A 17,116-nucleotide genomic window follows, 5' to 3' on the forward strand; every position below is an offset into this window, starting at 1 on the left:
CCCTGGACCCTCTTCCTTCCTCGCCCCAGCCCTGTCCACTTGGGCTTCTCACTGGCTCAGAAGCCCCATCACATGTGTCTCCAGAGCCTCAAATACTCTTCTTTCTGCTCTTCCTGGTGAGCTCCTAGGCATCCGTCAACACCCCATTCAAATATCACCACCTGTGAAGCCTCCCTTCCTCCTCCCTTAGCTCTCCCCTTCTCTGTGCCTACTCCGAAGTCACCCAAACTTCCCTTACACTCCTGTGAGCCTCTGGTGCAGGGCCCTGCCTTATCACCTCTGAATTCTCTGCCCTTACCCCAGAGCTGGCACCCAGCGAGAGCCACAGAATTGTCTGTGGAATGAATGAGGGACTGTAAAAATGTACAAGAGGATCAAGCACCCTAAATGGTGCTTGTATTTCAATCTGAAAGACAGCTTTAACATCCAGAGATAGACCTACCCAAAGATCATAGTAGTGCTTTTTTAAACCTTTGCTTCCACAGATCCTACAGTTCAACAGAGTTCAGTTTTACTGTCTCATTTAATTGAAAAATAATAGATGTCCCAATAATATTTACTAGGCAGGTTAAAGTGGAAGAGAACAAACCAGCCTTGAGCTGGGGGTTGGGGTCGGGGGGTCAGCCTCTTCATCCCCAAGGAGGATTTTCTGCTTGTGGCAACTGCTGAGGCCCAGGCTGGGGTCTAAAGTCCCCCCACCAGCCACTCTGCCTGATCCCAGAACTGTGTGAAAGAGGCACCCATGTCAACACGATAAAGGGAAATAGCAGTCACATTCCAGGGCTCAAAAGGCGAGTCCTGAACCTAGGTAAAAAGTCTGTTTTTATGGAAACAATGTTAAGGATTGAGTTTTTCTCCTCCTTCCACCCCATTGTGGTCATGTGGTGGGCTGCCCTGGATGGGCTCAGCCTGGAGGAACGGGATGGAAAGTGCCCCCTCTTGTACCTGACGTGGGCAGTGAGAGTGCACAGTCTGCGTGCGTGTGTGTGTGTGTGTGTGTGTGTGTGTGTGTAGGGGAAGCTGCACCCAGGCAGGAGGGCTTTCCTGCCCTCCCCTCCTGTCCTGGAGCCAGAACATTCTGAAGAAAGGATGACTTGATGGGCCCTTTAGTGATGATGCAAGTCCAGGAGGAGCAAGAAAGCCACCCAAGCCCTCCCCGCATTCACAGGGGCCTGGATGGAAGGGACCGGAAGCAATGAATGGAGGGGCTGGGTGGAGGATGGGGTGGGGGGCGCTGTGGCTGCTGGGCCCGACCCCCCTGCAATTCTGGCTCACTGTCGGGCCTGAGGGCTCCTCGGGGTGGGAGCTGGGCACCCCACACCTGGCACAGAGAGCTGCCCATGCGGGTGGACATCGCGAAGAGACACTAGAGTTCTGCATTCCCACTGAAATTAGCCTATAATCTTAGTCAAAATAGTCACAACTTTCGGTAGGAAACAGGTATTGAAGTTCATCCAATCCTGATGCGTGCTTTTAGCACCTCAGCTTTATTTTAATGGTGTAAAACCATACGTGTGGGTAGGGAGATTTAATTCCCAAGCTTATTGTTTTTTTAATATTAATTTTAACTCCACTCACAGGACTTGACTGTCCCATATTTAAGAAAACTTTAAAGGTGGGCTGGACCAAGTCTTTTCTTAGCAAATCCTTTACAGACAGAAATGAGATTACATGAGGAGATTTAAATTCCATCAGACACACACTAGTTCAACACTCTCAACCACTAGAGAGGCTTCATTTACATGGATCCCAAATGTGTGTTAATTAAAATACATTCTTTTCCTGGCTTTTAATTCTGATTAAAGCCAGTCTACTAAGGATTTCTGCTAAGTCATGTTCTGATGGCTTTGCTTAAAGTACAGACCCATGTGGCAGGTTTTGCTGGTTGCTTTTCAATCTCCACTCTTCCTTTCTTCCTGAGTAACAAAACCCTGATTTTTAGTTGAGTCTATTGCTGCCCAACTGAAAGATGACATTTCCTAGCCTTCCTGGCATCTGGGTATGCCAAGAAGTGGAAGAGTTAGAGACTTCCGGAAAGTCTCCTTGAAAGGGAGGAGCATACACTTCTTCTCTTTTCCACCCTGCTGCCTGGACTCAGGAGGTGATGGGAGGAACTTAGGCAGCAATTCTGGACCACGAGGAAACATGCAAAGATGGCAGAAGAGCAAGCTAGAGGAGCCCAGATCCCTGATGACTTTTCGGGGTGTCATATCTCCCAAGATTGCCTCCCCATGGACCTATTTTATGGAAACACCAATAATCTTGTTTGGGTCACTATGATGTTGAAATTTTTCGTTGCATAAAGCTGAATCTAATCCTAACTATACACCCATTTCCCTGAGGTCAGCCTTCATCCTGAGCACAGTTTCAAACTGGGAAGCATAGGAAGGGAGGCTCTGAGCAGCAACAACAGTCCCAGACTTGGAGTAGGCCAAGGGCACACCCACAGAGTGTCTACCCAAGTTCTCGGACTGGAAACAGTGGCTGGGGGAAGAGCAGGATTTATGGGGGATGACTGGGAGTGCAGTTGGACACGTTTTGTTTGGGGGAATTTGGTAGACATCCAACTGGCAAAGAACAGGAAAAGGGGTCTAGAGTCGTGGGGCAAGGTTCAGGCTGGAGATGCAGGTTTTGGAAGGTCAGGAGAAAATGGTTGTTTATTGAACCATGTGACCGCAGGAAATCATCCAGGGAGAGGGTGGATAGAGGGGCTTCCAAGGACCGAGTCCCGGGGCTCTAGTGTCAGGATGTTGAGGAGCAAGGAGATGCCAGCCAAGGAGACTGAGGAGGAGCAGCCACAGGAGGAGAGGCAGAGAGTGAGATCTGTTCCAGCCAAGTAAGGACAGTGTGTCCAGGAGGGGAGTACTCAGCTGGGACACTTGTTCCTGGAAGAGGCGGGGCTGAGCTCTCATAGTTGGATTTAGCAACATGGAGGTCAAGAATGACTTAGATAAAGAGCCTGGGAGGAGGGGCTAGGTGAAAATCTGATTGGAGCAGGCTCAAGAGAGAAAAGGTGGAAATGAATTGGAGATAAGAGGCACCTCCGGAGGGGTTTTGCTCTTTAGGGGAGAAGTGACTGGGTGGTAGCTGGAGGGGAGTGGGGAGGATCAATCAGGTACTCAAAAACGAACACGGAGGACTGCCAGCACTCAGGGAAATCTCACGGCTGCCTGTGCCTAGACTCAAATTGACTCTAATGGAATAGAGGGGCCAGGGAGTCCAGCCCATCTGAGCACCTGGACCCTGGGCCAGTGATAACATGAGCAGCAGAGAATAAATCCTCTATCAAGAGAGAGTTACCTCCCTCTCGTGCACCCTAAATCTGCACGTACCCAAAGTGGTGCTGGGTGGGGGCAGGGGAAAGCGCAAGGCGTTGGGGGAGGGTTCTTTCCTACAGCCAGAGCGCAGCAGCCTCTTTGTGCCTGATTCTTCAGGTACCAGAGGGAGTTTAAAGTGAGACCACACACTTGTTTTTAGCTTTCTGCTTAGCACTTAATAGATTCTCAGATTTTGTTGATTGTTTTTATGGATCCAAATTAGGGCATGGCTAGGGGAAGTAGTGAATATGGGAGAATATCTTTTTAAAAAGCATCGTTTATTATGGCGATTAAAAAAAAAAAAAAAAGCACCGTTAACTTTAGTCAAGGAGCTGGGAAGAAGACCAAAAAAGGTGGTGAGCGAAAGCAAGAAGATGGGAAGCAAGAAAGACGAGAACTGGCCCGCAGATCTAGGGAAGTTGCACGTGGGTGGTGCTGGTGCTGAGGGGACACGCCTCGCCCCCCTTTCGGGTCTCGCCTGCTTCCCTTCCCCCCGTACCTGTCAGCGGGCTCCGCGGGCGCTCCGGAACCTCCCTTCTCGCCACCGCCCGGTCGCATAGCAATTGCAGGGCTGGCGGGCGCGAGGGGACTGGGGAATAGCAGTGGATCTCCCCTTCCACTTCTGCTCCGCCAGAACCCCGGCAACCCTCAGGGCAGGGGCGGTGCTGGGGCGCAGTTTGGGCGTTGTCACTTAGCAACCTCTGCACGCTCCGGAGCCGTCCGCGGGAAGACTACAACCCCCAGAATGCACAGCGCCCGCGGCCCAGAAAGGTCGCCACATTCAGGGCCCCGCCTTCCCCGCAATGCCCATCGGGACTTGTAGTTCTCGGCCCCTCCGGGCGCGCCGGGTCGCCTGCGGGGGAGCGCGCCTCGGGCGGGGCGCGGCGCGGCGCAGCGACCGGATTGGGCAGCCTCGGTGGCTCGCGGCTGGTCTGGGGCTCGCGGCGCGTCGGCGCATGTGTGGCTCGGGCGGCGGTGGCCGGCCGAGGCACCTGGTGTCAGTGAGCCGCGAGGAGCCGGCGCCCCCGTGCCTGGTCAGTCCGCGCGTCCGCCTGCCCACCGGGGTCTACGGGTCAGTGCCGCGCGCAGCTCTCCGAGCATCTCCCGGCGGCGCACCTGCTCCGCGCACCTGACGCCGCCCGCCCCGCGCCCCGGGTCCGCGCGGGACCCCGGCCCGGCCCTGCCCCGCGTCCGCCCGCCCCGCGCCGCAGCCGGGCCCAGGCGCAGCGCTGCGGAGGTGAGGACCGCCGGGGCCGGGACGGGCCGGCGCGGCGATGATGAACAGGTTCCGAAAGTGGCTGTACAAACCCAAGGTGAGTGGACCCGTCCCTCGCTGCCGAGGCAGATCCCCTTTCCCGGTCGGGACCGGCCTCTCCATGGTGCCGCCGACACCCTACCCTCCACTCCGCGACTTGCTCACACCGTCGCCCTCCCCCTTCCACGGGTCCCCCCACCCCGCCCGGTCCCAAACCGCCCCTCCTGCTCTTACCCTCGGGCCAGGGTGCACTCCCTCCCCACGCCTGCCCGCTGCCAGATGGGCCCCTCTCCCTTCTCATTCCGGTCCTGCGTGGTGCCCTGCTCACACCTCGTGGTCGCCGACCCGCAGCCCGAGCAGACACCCTCCTACTTCTCCTGGGTCCCGGAAAAACCTTTCCATCCCCCCTCCCTACACCAGGGATGACTCTCCCGTTTCTCTTCTGCCTCCCCCCACCCCGCCATTATCCTGGACCCGGAATGTACCGCCTAACCTCCCTCCGCAATCCGGAACAGACCCTCTCCCCACTTACCCCAGGTTCTGGAGGGGACCCCCATGTCCCTCTCCCGGGTCCCGGACGGACCCCTCCTTCCTTGTGTCCAGAGCGGGTCCCCATCCCACTGTCCCGGCCCTGCCTTCCCGAACCAGGACCGACACGCGCCTCGGCCCAGTTCGCGTCCCCATCCTTGTCCCGTGCCCATCCTTCGCCCGTGCCCACCCGCGTGCTGTCAAATCCAGGGCAGTCCCCTGCCCGGCGGCGGCGGGGTGAGCGCGCCCGGGGCCGCAGGCTCAGCGGGGCCAGAGGTGGGGTCCTCCCTGCGCAGCGCCCCTCCCCGGCCGTGGGGTCGGGGTCTGGGCAGCGCGCCCTGCTCCTCGGCAGCTGTGCCAGTCGCACTGCGGGCGCTGCGTCCCTGCCGCCCGCCCAGAGCTCGTGTCCGCTGCGGCCAGAGCTAGTCCTAGTCTGGGTGCGGCGGTGCCCAGGAGCCGGGCGCAGAGTCCTGGGAGCATCCTAGGCGTCCGGGGGTCGAACCCTGGGGGCTGGCACCGCGGTAGGGCTGGGGCGCTGGGGTCTTGGCTGGGGGTGGGGGTATTGGCCGGGGTGGGGCCAGTGGTCACGTCTAGGTGCCTCGGACATCCACAGTGTGCCTGAGCGACCCAAGGAACACTGCCCCCGCCACGCCCCCCCCCCCCAGGGCTGACCACTTCTCTGGGTCTGGCTTTTCTGCTCTCCTCCCCCGCCATGGGTGATCTCCCAGGGTGGGCTGGGGAGGGCAGGTGTTCCTGAAATCTGTGCTCTCCTGCAGCGGGTCCGTTGGAGGATGGGCACCCGAGGTCCTGGGGCGAGTTCTGGGACCGGAAGGGCTCATGCTTCATCGCCTTTGGGGTCGGAGAGTTCTCCCAGTGTTGGGTCGAGGGCTTAGGGTGCCTGGGACCGCCCCTTGCTCGGCCTTGGCCTGGCCCAGAGGGGATTCGGGTTGTTTCTTGCTTGGTGCAGCTGCGCAGCCCTGCTCCCCCTTCGCACCTCCCTGTCTTTGTAGCAGCTGCTTATTAGTGGTGTTTTGGTGTGACCCTGGTGCTTCCCGGAGCTGCCTGTGGTTTGGGGCCTCCCTGCCCTTGGCAGCCCCCTGCCCAGCCCTCTCCTTGCTGCAGTCCCCCCGAGGCGGCTCTGATCCTACCTGCTGGTGCTGGGTAGGGTGCCAGGGGAGGCTGGCAGCCTGTGCACGCGATGTGTGTACAAGGAGCGGCTTTTTGTTTGTGTGACTTCTGCCACCAGTTAAGGAAAGACCAAGGGGACTTGTCAGAAGGCCGTTGTGAGGGTGAGCCGCAGCAGCAGGTTTTCAGTGATAAACGGCAAGGGCCAGCGGAGAAACGTATCATAGGAACATTCTGGCGTCTCTGAAAACACATTTGCCAAGGGTCCTAGGGCTCCGCATGCCTTTTCCCAGACGTGGCTGTGGAAGAGGACTTGTTTCTAGGATTGCCTAACTGTATGACGTTGTTGGAAGGGACGGAAAAGCAACGTGGAATCTCTGTTTCATCTACAGCTGAATAATTTCAGTGGCCCTGCCTGTTTCAGTTTAGGGAAAAGTCTTTAAAAGTGGAAAATGATACTACCCATGAGACTGTGCCCCGGAATTGAGAGTCGTGTCCCTAATTTTCCCTCTCAGCAGGCAGCTGCCCTTCCAAAGCCAGCCCCCGGGCTGACCAGGGCAAGGTGGAGAGCTGGTGAGTCAGCCAATCCCAGCGACTCAGCCCAGAGCTGTGCGCCGTAGGAGAAGGGAGGGGATAGCGTTTCATCTGGTCCTCTCCTTTCCTTCACTGTGGTGTCTTGGGCCGCTGTCTGACCCCTGGACTCAAGACACATCTCTGTCTGAGATCTTCGTGTTTGCCCTGCGGTCAGTCTGAGCATGGCAGTTCCTTTTTGGACATCTGTCTTTGGGGTTAAATGTCTTAATTATTTGAAGGGTTGGAGTAGGTTAGGTCACCCCAGTAGCTTTTCATTTTTCAAACCGAAGCTCATATTTTGGCCTCAGGTTATGAATTGAATTTTATGCTTCCCCTTCCTGTCTAATTTAACACATTTGGGCACAAGTGAGCAGGAGTCAGTTCTGGGAGGTTTCCGGGCCTTGAAGTGTTAAATGTTAGCTGTGGGAGGATGTGTCTCAGAGAGATTGTTGCCTGTAGTTAGGATTTTTTCCACTGTTGTATTTAGATAGATGTACAATTGAAACTGAATTCTTGATTTAATCCCTGCTTTGGTTTAAAACTGAACACTGAGCTTCTTGTTCATTACAGTGCAGTGGAAAACATTCTGAAACCAAAAATATTCATTGTTCTTGTAGTTCTAAAAAGCGTTTGGAAATGCTTTAAAACATTCTTATACGACACTTAGAATTTTTGATATCTGAATCATTAATAACTACCGAAGTTGAGTAACAAACAAACCAACCTGATGTGTACAGTAGTTATTTGCAGACTCTCGCATTTCCATTTATTTTCTTTAAGGCAGTCTTTTAAACACTACTATGATTTTTTTCCATGGAAAGTGTTCAGGATTTCTAAGTGTCTTTGCTTTTGTTTAGGAAAAGGCTTTCCAAACAAGAGTTAACGTTCAGAAGGGGAAACATTTTGGAATACCGGGGTCTTCATTTGAAACAAAAGTCTCAATACTTGTGTTTCATGCTGGGTTATAATTTTCTTGTTGATCCCTGCTGACTGTGCTAAGGGGTGAAGTGCTGGTGCGGGGGTTGGAGGACCCTGACCGGCCCCCACCAGGTCTTCTTGGCCACCGTCAAGGAGCATGTTAGTAATGGTACAGGATGAACTTGTGTTTTCCATCTTTGAGGAAGAATTGATTGGCGGGTAGGTGGCATTGTCCAGATGGATGGCGATTACCACGCTCATGGTAATTACCACGGTAATTACCACGCTTCACGTGCACCTCATGAAGAACTGTCTTGTCTGCACCCCCCAAAACCACTTCTGGGATGTGGGTCATTAATTTTCCTTGTCCCCCTTCTTCGTGGGGAAGCATTCCTTGTAAACACAGTGCTTTGCCGAGTGATGTTTATCTGGAACCTTTCTGTCAGTATTCTGGGTTCAGATTAGGGGTGAAATGGCCTTCTCAAAGAGAAGCCAAGTAACCTGCTGGGTGTGTGCGCTTCTGGAACGAACAGCCCTTTGATCTTTGCAGAGTTAAGTTCTGCCTGCTGTGGGCTGGGGGTGGGGGGACGTGTGTGGCGCTTCCCACCGTGGCTGTTGACTTAACCTGGGCTCAGTCGGCAGCTGAGCGTCCAGAGCCATGCCCAGGGCCCCTCCCTGTCTCCAGAGTCCTGGCCCCCCCGGCCGTGGGCAGTGGGCATGGAGCTGCCCGTTGGTGGCTGGCACTCTGCACGTTGACCACCAGGTGGAGGGGGCCACAGCCTGGAAGTGCAGCGGCAGTTGGGGGCCCTTCAGGTGTTAAATGAGCGGCCCCAGGGCTGGGGAGAGGCCGGGCTTGTGTCTGCATGGCCCCCGGCATGCACAGGCGATGAGCAGCTCGCTTGTGCTTACCGGGCTGCCCCACGGTGGCCGAGGGTGAGCGGTGATGGCATGGGTGACGGGGACCCAGAGAAGCCCAGCCACGCGGTCAGCAGAGCCCCCGGTTCAGAGCGTGGCGGGAGGGGTCGTGGTGGAGGCGAGTGAGACGGTGGTCTTCCCACGACCTGGCCCTGCTGCCCTGGGCTCTGCACGGCAGCCTGAGCGTGACCGTGAGTGGGACGTGGCAGCCCCAGCACGGGCCTCGCTCTCCCCGCCCGCTCGAGTGGGAGACGAGCTGCTGTCCTCGGAGCACTGAGTGCAGCCCTCGCTGGGCACAGACGCTGCTCTGGGGTCTTGGGAGTTTAGTGTTAACTTCGAGCCAGGCTGCTACCTAGTTCTTTCTCGGCCGATAAATTCTGAGCGCCCAGCTGCGGCTGAGGCTGTCCTTGGAGTTGCGCGTTTGTCTCCGAGGTGAGCTGCAGGAGAGCCAGTGGTGCGGACGCCCAGTGCACAGGCTGTGCCAGCGCCGAGCTCCCTCTGCCAGCGGGTGCCGGGCCCAGCGTGGGGCTCGGAAGCCCCGGGAAGGATGCTCCGCTGTGCTGAGTCAGAGTGGGCTTGGCTGGCCTAGTGCACCTGTGTTTTGTCCCTGAATTCAGAAGGCGCTGGGCCCCCCTCCCTGCTGCCGGGTCTGGCCGCCCCACCTCGCCCAGAGAGCCTTCCTTACGACGCACAAGCATCGTCCCGCCTGGGCAGATGGGAGGGCCCGAGAGTCCACTTGTCAAGGAGGCTTGTAGCACCCATGCCGGGTCTGCTAGGTAGACCCAGGGGCAGCTCTCGCCTCCTTCCCCAGGCTTTGCTGTACTTCTGTCTGGGGCTGCGGGAGCTTGTGGGGCCGCACACGCCCAGCCTGTGCCGCCGACACCGGCCGGGAGGGGAGAGGCTGAGATGCAGACAGGCTGCGAGCATCAATTTCTGTGCCAACTCTGTGCCAACTCTGATGTCATCACTTAGGGCTCTGTGCTTTACCATCAGTGCATTGTATTTATGGGAAATGTATGATACGGTTTCTGTTAAATGGGTGAGTCATAGGCAGGGAGGCTTAAGCTTCGCGTAATTGATATCTGGCCTTGGCGTCCAGCAGGCGGTGGCGTGGCGGGGAGGGAACCCTCGGTGTACTGCCCGCCTCTGAACGGGAAGTGTGTTGGGCGACTTCATTTGACCCTCCCTTCTGAGGTGGGTGATGTCGGGAGGCTTTAGTGCCTCTCCTTAAGGCTGCCAGGCGTTCCCAGAACACCAGATAGGCTTGTTTTACAAGTGTGGAAATGCACATCTGAGAGCCCGTAAGTGACTGAATGGTCATCCGCTGGTTTTGAAGGCAGAGTCTTGCTGGAGTTGATAGCACTGAGTAGCCACGGCCCTTAAGTGTGTGCCGTGTGCCCACACAAAGGTGGACAAAGGGGAGCTGATTCCAGTTCAAAGACAAATAAATGTCTAGAATGTTGTGAGTTGTCAGCATTTCTCCCGTGTTTATTGCCCTAAGTCTTTGCGGCCCACGTGGCTTATGGGTTTTGATGGTGTTGAAGCCACAGACAGGGCAGCAGGGCCTGGGCGGGAACCCTGACTGCCCCTCCCGCAGCCCTGTCTGCCAGGCGGGGGTGAGGGGACCCGTTGCGTGGAATTTGAGGGGACCATCTCTGTCAAAGACTCACGGTGATGGCTCAAGAAATGACCTCTGTCACTATCAGCGGAACTTGCAGGTGGGTCGGAGGTGTGGGGTTGAAACAGAACCGTGTGTGGAGGACTTTATGGAGTCCCAGAGGCCATCGTGGCTGCCGGCTACTCCTACTGGGTCATTTTGAGAATGAAGTGTCTCGACGGGTGCCCCCCCCCGACTTCTTTTCGTGCTCATTTGCTGGGAACAGACCCTGACTCAGGGCACTCCGGCGTCCCGGGGGTCCGGTTACCTGCGCCCTCCCCAGTGGCAGAGACGCTGCCTACCATCTGGGTACACTCTCCCAAGTGAAAGTCCTGGGACTGAGTTTCAGCCACTGTGGTCAGCAGTGGGGTCCACTGTGTCAGGCCCGACACCAGACCTCTTGAGCTGTCCTCCTGTGGATGTGGTCTGCGTCCCTGGTTCCTTGGCAGGAGGCTCAGGATCCAGTAGAGGACCCCAGGGCCATGGGGCAGTGCAGGAGCTGGGGAAGGGGCTGGGTGTGAGTGACAGCTTGGGATAGATCTCTGTTGCTTAAGGCACTGAGGCTTTGGGGGTGCTTGTTAACATTTTGATTATCCTAATGCACCCCGTCTTACAAATGAGGTTAACTTGCTGGAGCCTTCACAGGCAGGGGGAGGCAGGATTGGGATTGAACTCAGGTCTGTCTGACCCGAGAGCTGGAATCCGTAAGCACCCCATCCTGAGCTGTGCGCGTCCTGTGGGAATGAACTGTCGTGCCATCAGTTTTTACGTGAGTTCCATTTGGTGAAACAATTAATTTTCTGTACTTTTTACAGTTGGATTACAAAGAAACTTAGATATTGATGGGCAATTCAAGTGTTTGAAGGAGGAAGACAAAAATGAATGGATTTTTTCCCACTGATCTGAATAGATTAAGCAAAAGTAGAATAGAACATTTCATGTTATGGTAATTTATGTAGAGTAGTTGGTTAAGATGAATGGAATGTTTTTTTCCTTCTTACAGTAAGTATTTTGAAGCCCTTCCATTTTCTCATAGTTTTCGTGCTGGGTGGGGACAGGGGAATGTTGGGGGCACTTCACATGGGGCTCCCTTCATGGCTGAGGGGGTCCTTTGAACTCTGCATGGGGGGCTCTGTAAGTCTCTGCCGTGGTGGGGTTTGCTCCAGCTAATGCCTTCCCCTTGACAAACCACCCTCCAACCATGGGGGTACACTGGCTGGGTTCTTGGGGGAAATGAGTTAGCATACCCATTGTAGGGATGATGTCTTTAGAACAGTAATTCTTTTCTTGCATTTTCAGTTTTTGAAAATGTTTCCAATTGTTTTTAGGGATATTGTAGTTATAAAAAGGTCTAAAAGCAGAATCAACCACCTAGATGTTAGATACATTTAAGAATTGTACACCCATGCTCACAGTAACATGAATAGCCAGGTGAAAACAGCCCAAATGTCCATCAACAGTGAACAGGTAAATATCAAAAAAATGGGGTATATACACACAATGGAATACCATTCAGCCACGAAAAGGAATGAAGTACCTAGTGCAACGTGGATGAGCCTTGACAACCTGATGCTACGTGTAAAGAAGCCAGACACAAAAGGACAAATAGTGTGTGATTCCATTTATGTGAAATGTCCAGGAAAGGCAAATCCACAGAGACAGGAAGTGGGTCAGTGGTTGCTGCGGGGTAGGGGGTGGAATGAGGAGTGATAGCAAAAACGTATGGGGTTTCTTTTGGCGAGGGCAATGAGAAAGTTTTAAAACTGGAGAGTGGACAACATTGTGAATGCACTAAACGGCACTGGATTGCACACTTTAAAATGGTTACTTGTATGTTATGTGAATTTCACTTCAATTGAAAAAAAAGAATTTCAGCATTTTTAGAAAGTTTTTTTTTTTTTTTTTTTGCGAATTGTAGTGTTTTTTGAGATAAACAAGGGAAAAGATGTTTCGCAGCTGAGTGAAAAGATGCTCGGGGCCACATCTCTTGAGGGGCTTGGCGTTCCGAGGCCCAGCTGCTTCTAGGTCCCCACAGGGCCAGCGCCCCTTCGGGGGAGGGGCTGCCAACTCTCCCTCCTGGTGGTGTAGGGGCGGGATGCTGCAGCCTGGCGAGTGCCCCCGGAAGAGGGGTGGGTGGACAGGGGCCTGCTGGGTCACACGTTGAGTGCCGGCGGGGGTGGGCTGGAGGGATTCACACGTGGAGCCCCGCCCTCAGTGGCAGAGAGCTTGGGAAACTCTCCCCCCGCCACCTTTGGTGCTAAGAGTCACCTGGGTGCCTGGCGGAATAAAATGCAAAACCATCCCAGAAGGGCCCTCCTGCCGCACCTCTGAGGTGGAATTCACAGTAAAAAGTTACAAAACTCCCGAGAAAGTGGTTCTCCCTGAGCAAGAATCAGGAACAGCAAAGGCTAAGGGAACTGCCGTTTAGAACAGTCCAAGGTGTGGGGGGAAAGGAAACCACAAGGCAACATGGAGCCTCTTTTAAACAAGGGCCAAATGGAGCTCCCAGAATGAAAAGGACAGTCACTGGGTTTAAAAACTCAAAGCTGGAACCCACCCCGAGGAATGGGTTAAACGTTGGAGGGGGTCGCTGACCTGGCAGGTGGTTGCGGAGATCACCCAGCAGGTGGCCAGGGAGGTGAAAGGCAACCTGAGAGGGTCGGGGACACGGAGGACAGGATGAGGGGGCTCAAGGTGCATCTGACGGGGCTTCCAGGATGAGAGGCCAGAGAGAAGGGGAGGCTTTTGTCAGCTGTGTTGATGGATGTTCAGGTTCAGTGAAGCCCAAGCCCTAAACGGAGTAAACGTTACTAAGTAGACGGGCACGTTGGATGCACGGCGTGTCCGGACTTCGAGGGAGGACAGTGGGCCGGGCTGCGGCCTCCAGGCCTGGAGACTCTGGGGGCCGAGGGATCTTGCCGGGAGGAGGCACCTGGCTCCACGCAGAGTCCCGGCCGGGGCTGGGCTGCCATCCGCAGAGGAGAGTCAGATGAAGACAGTTTTACACGAAGACAAAAAAGTAACCGCCCCCAAATCCTTGCTGAAGAGAACTGGGAGATGTTCTCCAAAAGCAAAGTCAAAGTCAGAAGGAGGGAGTGGGAGGCGAGAAGCAGTCAGAAGTGAGCGTGGGGGCAGATGCCGGGAGCGGAGATTCTGGCGACAAGGGGCCTCAAGAGCCAGCCGGGATGGAAGCCCTGGACGGTAACGCCCGTTACGCCCTGGACGGCCTCCGCTGGTTCAGGATGAGGCCGGAGGTGTTGGCCGGCCTCAGACCCTGAGCTGAGTGTGTGAATTAACTCAGGCGAACCCTAGGATGATAGCTACAGAAGGGTGAGTTCCAGACCAGGAGAGGGAAAAAAAGAATAAAGTAGATGTAACCAATGCAGTCGAAGCAGGAAAGGAGGCAAGAAGGCAGCAAAGCCAAAGCACAGTAAATAAAAAGCAAGAAATAAAGCTTTAGGAATCGTGGCAAATGCATTGGTGTTCTCAGAAATGCAGATGGAGCAAGCCTGCCAGGTGGTGCCCCAGGGCAGCTTGAAGGAGGGGCAACCCCCGGGGAGGGGTCTCTATCCCTGCGCTGTAAGCAGGGCCACAGGTAACCCACCCACTCCACCGAGAAGTAGGTTGGCTCGAGCTAGGGAAGCAGGCTCCAGGGGATTTGCCTGCAGGTGGGGTGTTTTGGGAGGGACAGGGTTGGAGGGGGAGGAAGCTGGGCCTTGACGGGCTGGCCCTTCAGGGCGGCCTTCCCACCACTCTGGACGGGTGGTGGATGGGGCTGCCCGGGGAGGGCCCTTCTCAGCCAAGGGCCGTCCTGGGGGCTGGGGGGTGGGCCCCTCCGTCCTGGGGTGCGTCTGGGCCAGGGACGCGGCATCCCCTCTCCTCACTTCCATCCCTTACCTCTTCTGCTCAGACCGAGAGCCTCGTGAAGAAGGGCTGTGTCTGTTGGGCTGACTGGCCAGCACTGTGTAACTGGAGGTCCGTGCAGGGCCATTTTCTCCCCGCGTTTGAGGTCGTGCACAGGTGTCCCTGAGTGTCAGAGGAGGAGGTGGTCACACGTGGTCCTGGGGGCCGCTGCCCCCGGACAGGACCCTTGAACATGGAGGACGGCTCAGCCCGGGACCTTCCACCCCGTTGGGTGTCTCTCGCGTTCTCGTGTGTCTTGCTGGTTTAGGCTCTTGTCTCCGTGTGGAGAGGGGCGCTGAGCAGCCCGCGCCCCCTGCGCTGGAGCCTGCAGGCTGTTAGGAGGCGTCCGTCCCCTACCCCACACCCAGGCCCGGCGGTGGCTTTGCTCACGTGGACGGTGGGTGGGCACAAGCGCAGGACGTGGGCTCAGGACCCCGGGTCAGCTCTGGTCTCCTCACCCGAGGGGGTGACAGATGTGCTCCCTGTGTTGACGGGCTCTGTGCCTTGGCCGAACGGGAGGCCCTCGGACACCCCCAGGGCTGGCCGCCCAGCCCCGCGGCCCCGTGACCCGGCTCCCGGGGGCCCGGTCGTGCGGGGCCGGCAGAGGGGACCCCGCCCGGACACCCACTGCTCATGTTGCTGATCAGGGACGCGCGAGGTGCCGGACGAGGCGCTCACGGTGGGCCGTTTCCCCGGCATCCGCCACGCCGGTGCCCCGGGCATCGTCCGCCCGAGTGCCCGCAGCGCACCCGTGTCTGGCCGGCGCTGGGCCAGCGGGGGCGAGCAGGCTGGGGCTCTCTGGGACCGTGGGGACACCGACCAGCTCTCCACAGTCGGGGACACCCAGAAGGGACGGCGCGGGGGCAGCCAAGCGTCCGCGGCCTCCCCGGCGCCCCGTCCCACCGCGCGGGCCCCATCACAGCGGAACCCTAGATCCCTGGCAGCCTGTCTGGTGGGTGCTTGGAAACTGCTTTGAGAGAACCAAGGGGACCACTTGCGTGACGGTGACTCGAGTGCACGATGCTGGGCTCCATTGTCACATGGCGGCACCGCCTGCTTGCCCCTCCTTGCCCTCCCGGTCCCAGCGGCACTGGGACCACCCCCTGCCCACCGGCACCTTCCCTCTGACCAAGACCACAGCGTCGGGCCTGGCCCGCTCCCCACCTCCGCCCCCAGTGTCCCACCGTGGGCCGAGGGACGCGGTCGGCGTGCGGCCTCTAACGGGTGCTGGGGCCCTGGGGAGGTCTGATTGGTCTATACAGATGTGCTCCAGATTATCGTAGAGTCAAGGACTGTTGAGTGGACGCCCTGCCTCCCCATGGGGACAAAACTGGAAAGGCAAATGGCAGTGTCACATGTGACATGTCCCCCGTTTTCCCTGTGCAGCACGGCCTGTGAGGGGCCGGGGAATCGTGGCTTCTGCTCCAAAGGCCCAGACCCGGTGTGGGTGGACTGGTGTCCGTGCCCTGCTGTCTGGGGCTCCCCTCAGCGCTTTCCCAAGGATGTGCTTTGAGGCACAGATCGACTTGTTGATGAGGCCTGTTGTCGGTTTTTGTTTTTTTGTTACATGTCTTGTTTTTTAAAAGAACTAGGTGACATTCATATGACATACAGTGAACCATGTCAGGGCGCCCATTCAGTGCAGTCTCCCCCGGTTTACAAACTCTTCCACCAGCCGCAGAAGCGCCCTGTATCCCTGATGTAACCTCTCCCCACTCTCCCCTCCCCTAGCCCCTGGTAACCTCCAGTCTGCTTTCTGTCTCTGTGGATTTGCCTCTTCTGGACATTTCGTATAAAAGGAGCCCCACAGCATGGGGCCTTTTGTGTCTGACTTTCTTCACGTGCGTTTCATCCACGTTGTGGCACGTGTAGGACTTCCCTTTGTAAGGATGAGTCACATTCCATTGTATGGATAGGCTGCCCTTTATCTGTCCATTCATCCATCCACGGACATTGGGCTGTTTCCACCTTTTGGCCCTTGTGAGTAAGGCTGCTGTGAACCTTCGTGTACACGTTTTCGTGTAGACGTATGTTTTCATTCTCCTGGGCAGGTACCCAGGAGCAGAGTCTGTGCCTAACATCGTGAGGAACTTCTAGACTCTTTCCCCGTTGTGGTTCTTGACAAATGCAGGGTGGGTGGTGGAGGAGGGGGGTAGGGCCTGTGAGAGCCACAGGGCGTCCAGACGGGGCACTGATGGCTGCCAGGCCTGTGTGCTCTGGCCTTTGGGCCGCCCCAACCCTGGTGAGCAGGTGTCCCGATGGCATCCCCACTTCTCAGCGCTCAGCAACCACGACAGACTCCTTGGGATCGCAGGCCTGGTGGTCCTCCGAAATGGGCTGTGCCCTCTCCTCCGACACCCCCAGGCTCATGGGGGGCCGGGCCCACGCTCCAGGAGTCCTCCGAGGTAGTGTAGCGTGTGCCAACGCTCCTCTGCGTGACTGGGCCTTTCTCACGCGGCATCCCTCACACCCCCCGCCGGGCGCAGTGGCGAGGTCCCCTGGATGGGGGTGGTGGCGTTCTTTGTCTGCCTTGGGTCCCGGGAGCTGGTCGCGGCTGAGCAGAGAGTGGGGCTGCCCCTGGGCTGTTGCTGCGGGCAGTGGCTGCCTCTGGTGGCTCTCGGACACTGGGGCACTTTGGGCCCTGGTGAGGGACGGAGCCCTCGCTCTGCATCTGGGTTCCAGCCAGAACGGGCTGTCCACTCAGGCAGAGGCTTTGGCCCTGCAGCAGGTGCGGGTGCCGGGGCTGCAGGTGGGTGAGGTCCCTCTTAGAAAAGAGCTCTGCGCCGTCACAAGTGCCCGTGCAAACCAGGTGTGGGGGCCTCTGAAGAGGAGCCAGACATGGTGACCTGTGCTCAGGAGGCTGGAGAACGGGGCCACGGGCACGCTGGGCAGGGGCAGCGTGGTGTGGTCAGGGGCAGGCAGGAG

At 57.0% G+C, this 17,116-nt stretch overlaps 1 protein-coding gene across 4 annotated transcripts in view; it reads left to right on the forward strand.

The window, feature by feature from the left end:
* Positions 1-4,507: 4,507 nt before the first annotated feature.
* Positions 4,508-17,116, forward strand: part of ZFYVE28 (zinc finger FYVE-type containing 28) — a 114,573-nt gene continuing 101,964 nt past the window's right edge. For 3 of the 4 annotated variants that reach the window (XM_068543560.1, XM_068543563.1, XM_068543565.1), the window contains exon 1: positions 4,580-4,630. Coding sequence is in view for 1 of the 4 variants with exons in the window: in XM_068543562.1 (XP_068399663.1) it covers positions 4,592-4,630 (39 nt within the window). In the remaining 3 variants the exon portion in view is untranslated. Of the gene's footprint in view, positions 4,631-17,116 lie in introns of all 4 variants that reach the window. The other variant, XM_068543562.1, reaches the window with a different exon arrangement.

The sequence above is a fragment of the Eschrichtius robustus genome, chromosome 4, assembly GCF_028021215.1.
Source record: "Eschrichtius robustus isolate mEscRob2 chromosome 4, mEscRob2.pri, whole genome shotgun sequence".
NCBI classification, from domain to species: Eukaryota; Metazoa; Chordata; class Mammalia; order Artiodactyla; family Eschrichtiidae; genus Eschrichtius; species Eschrichtius robustus.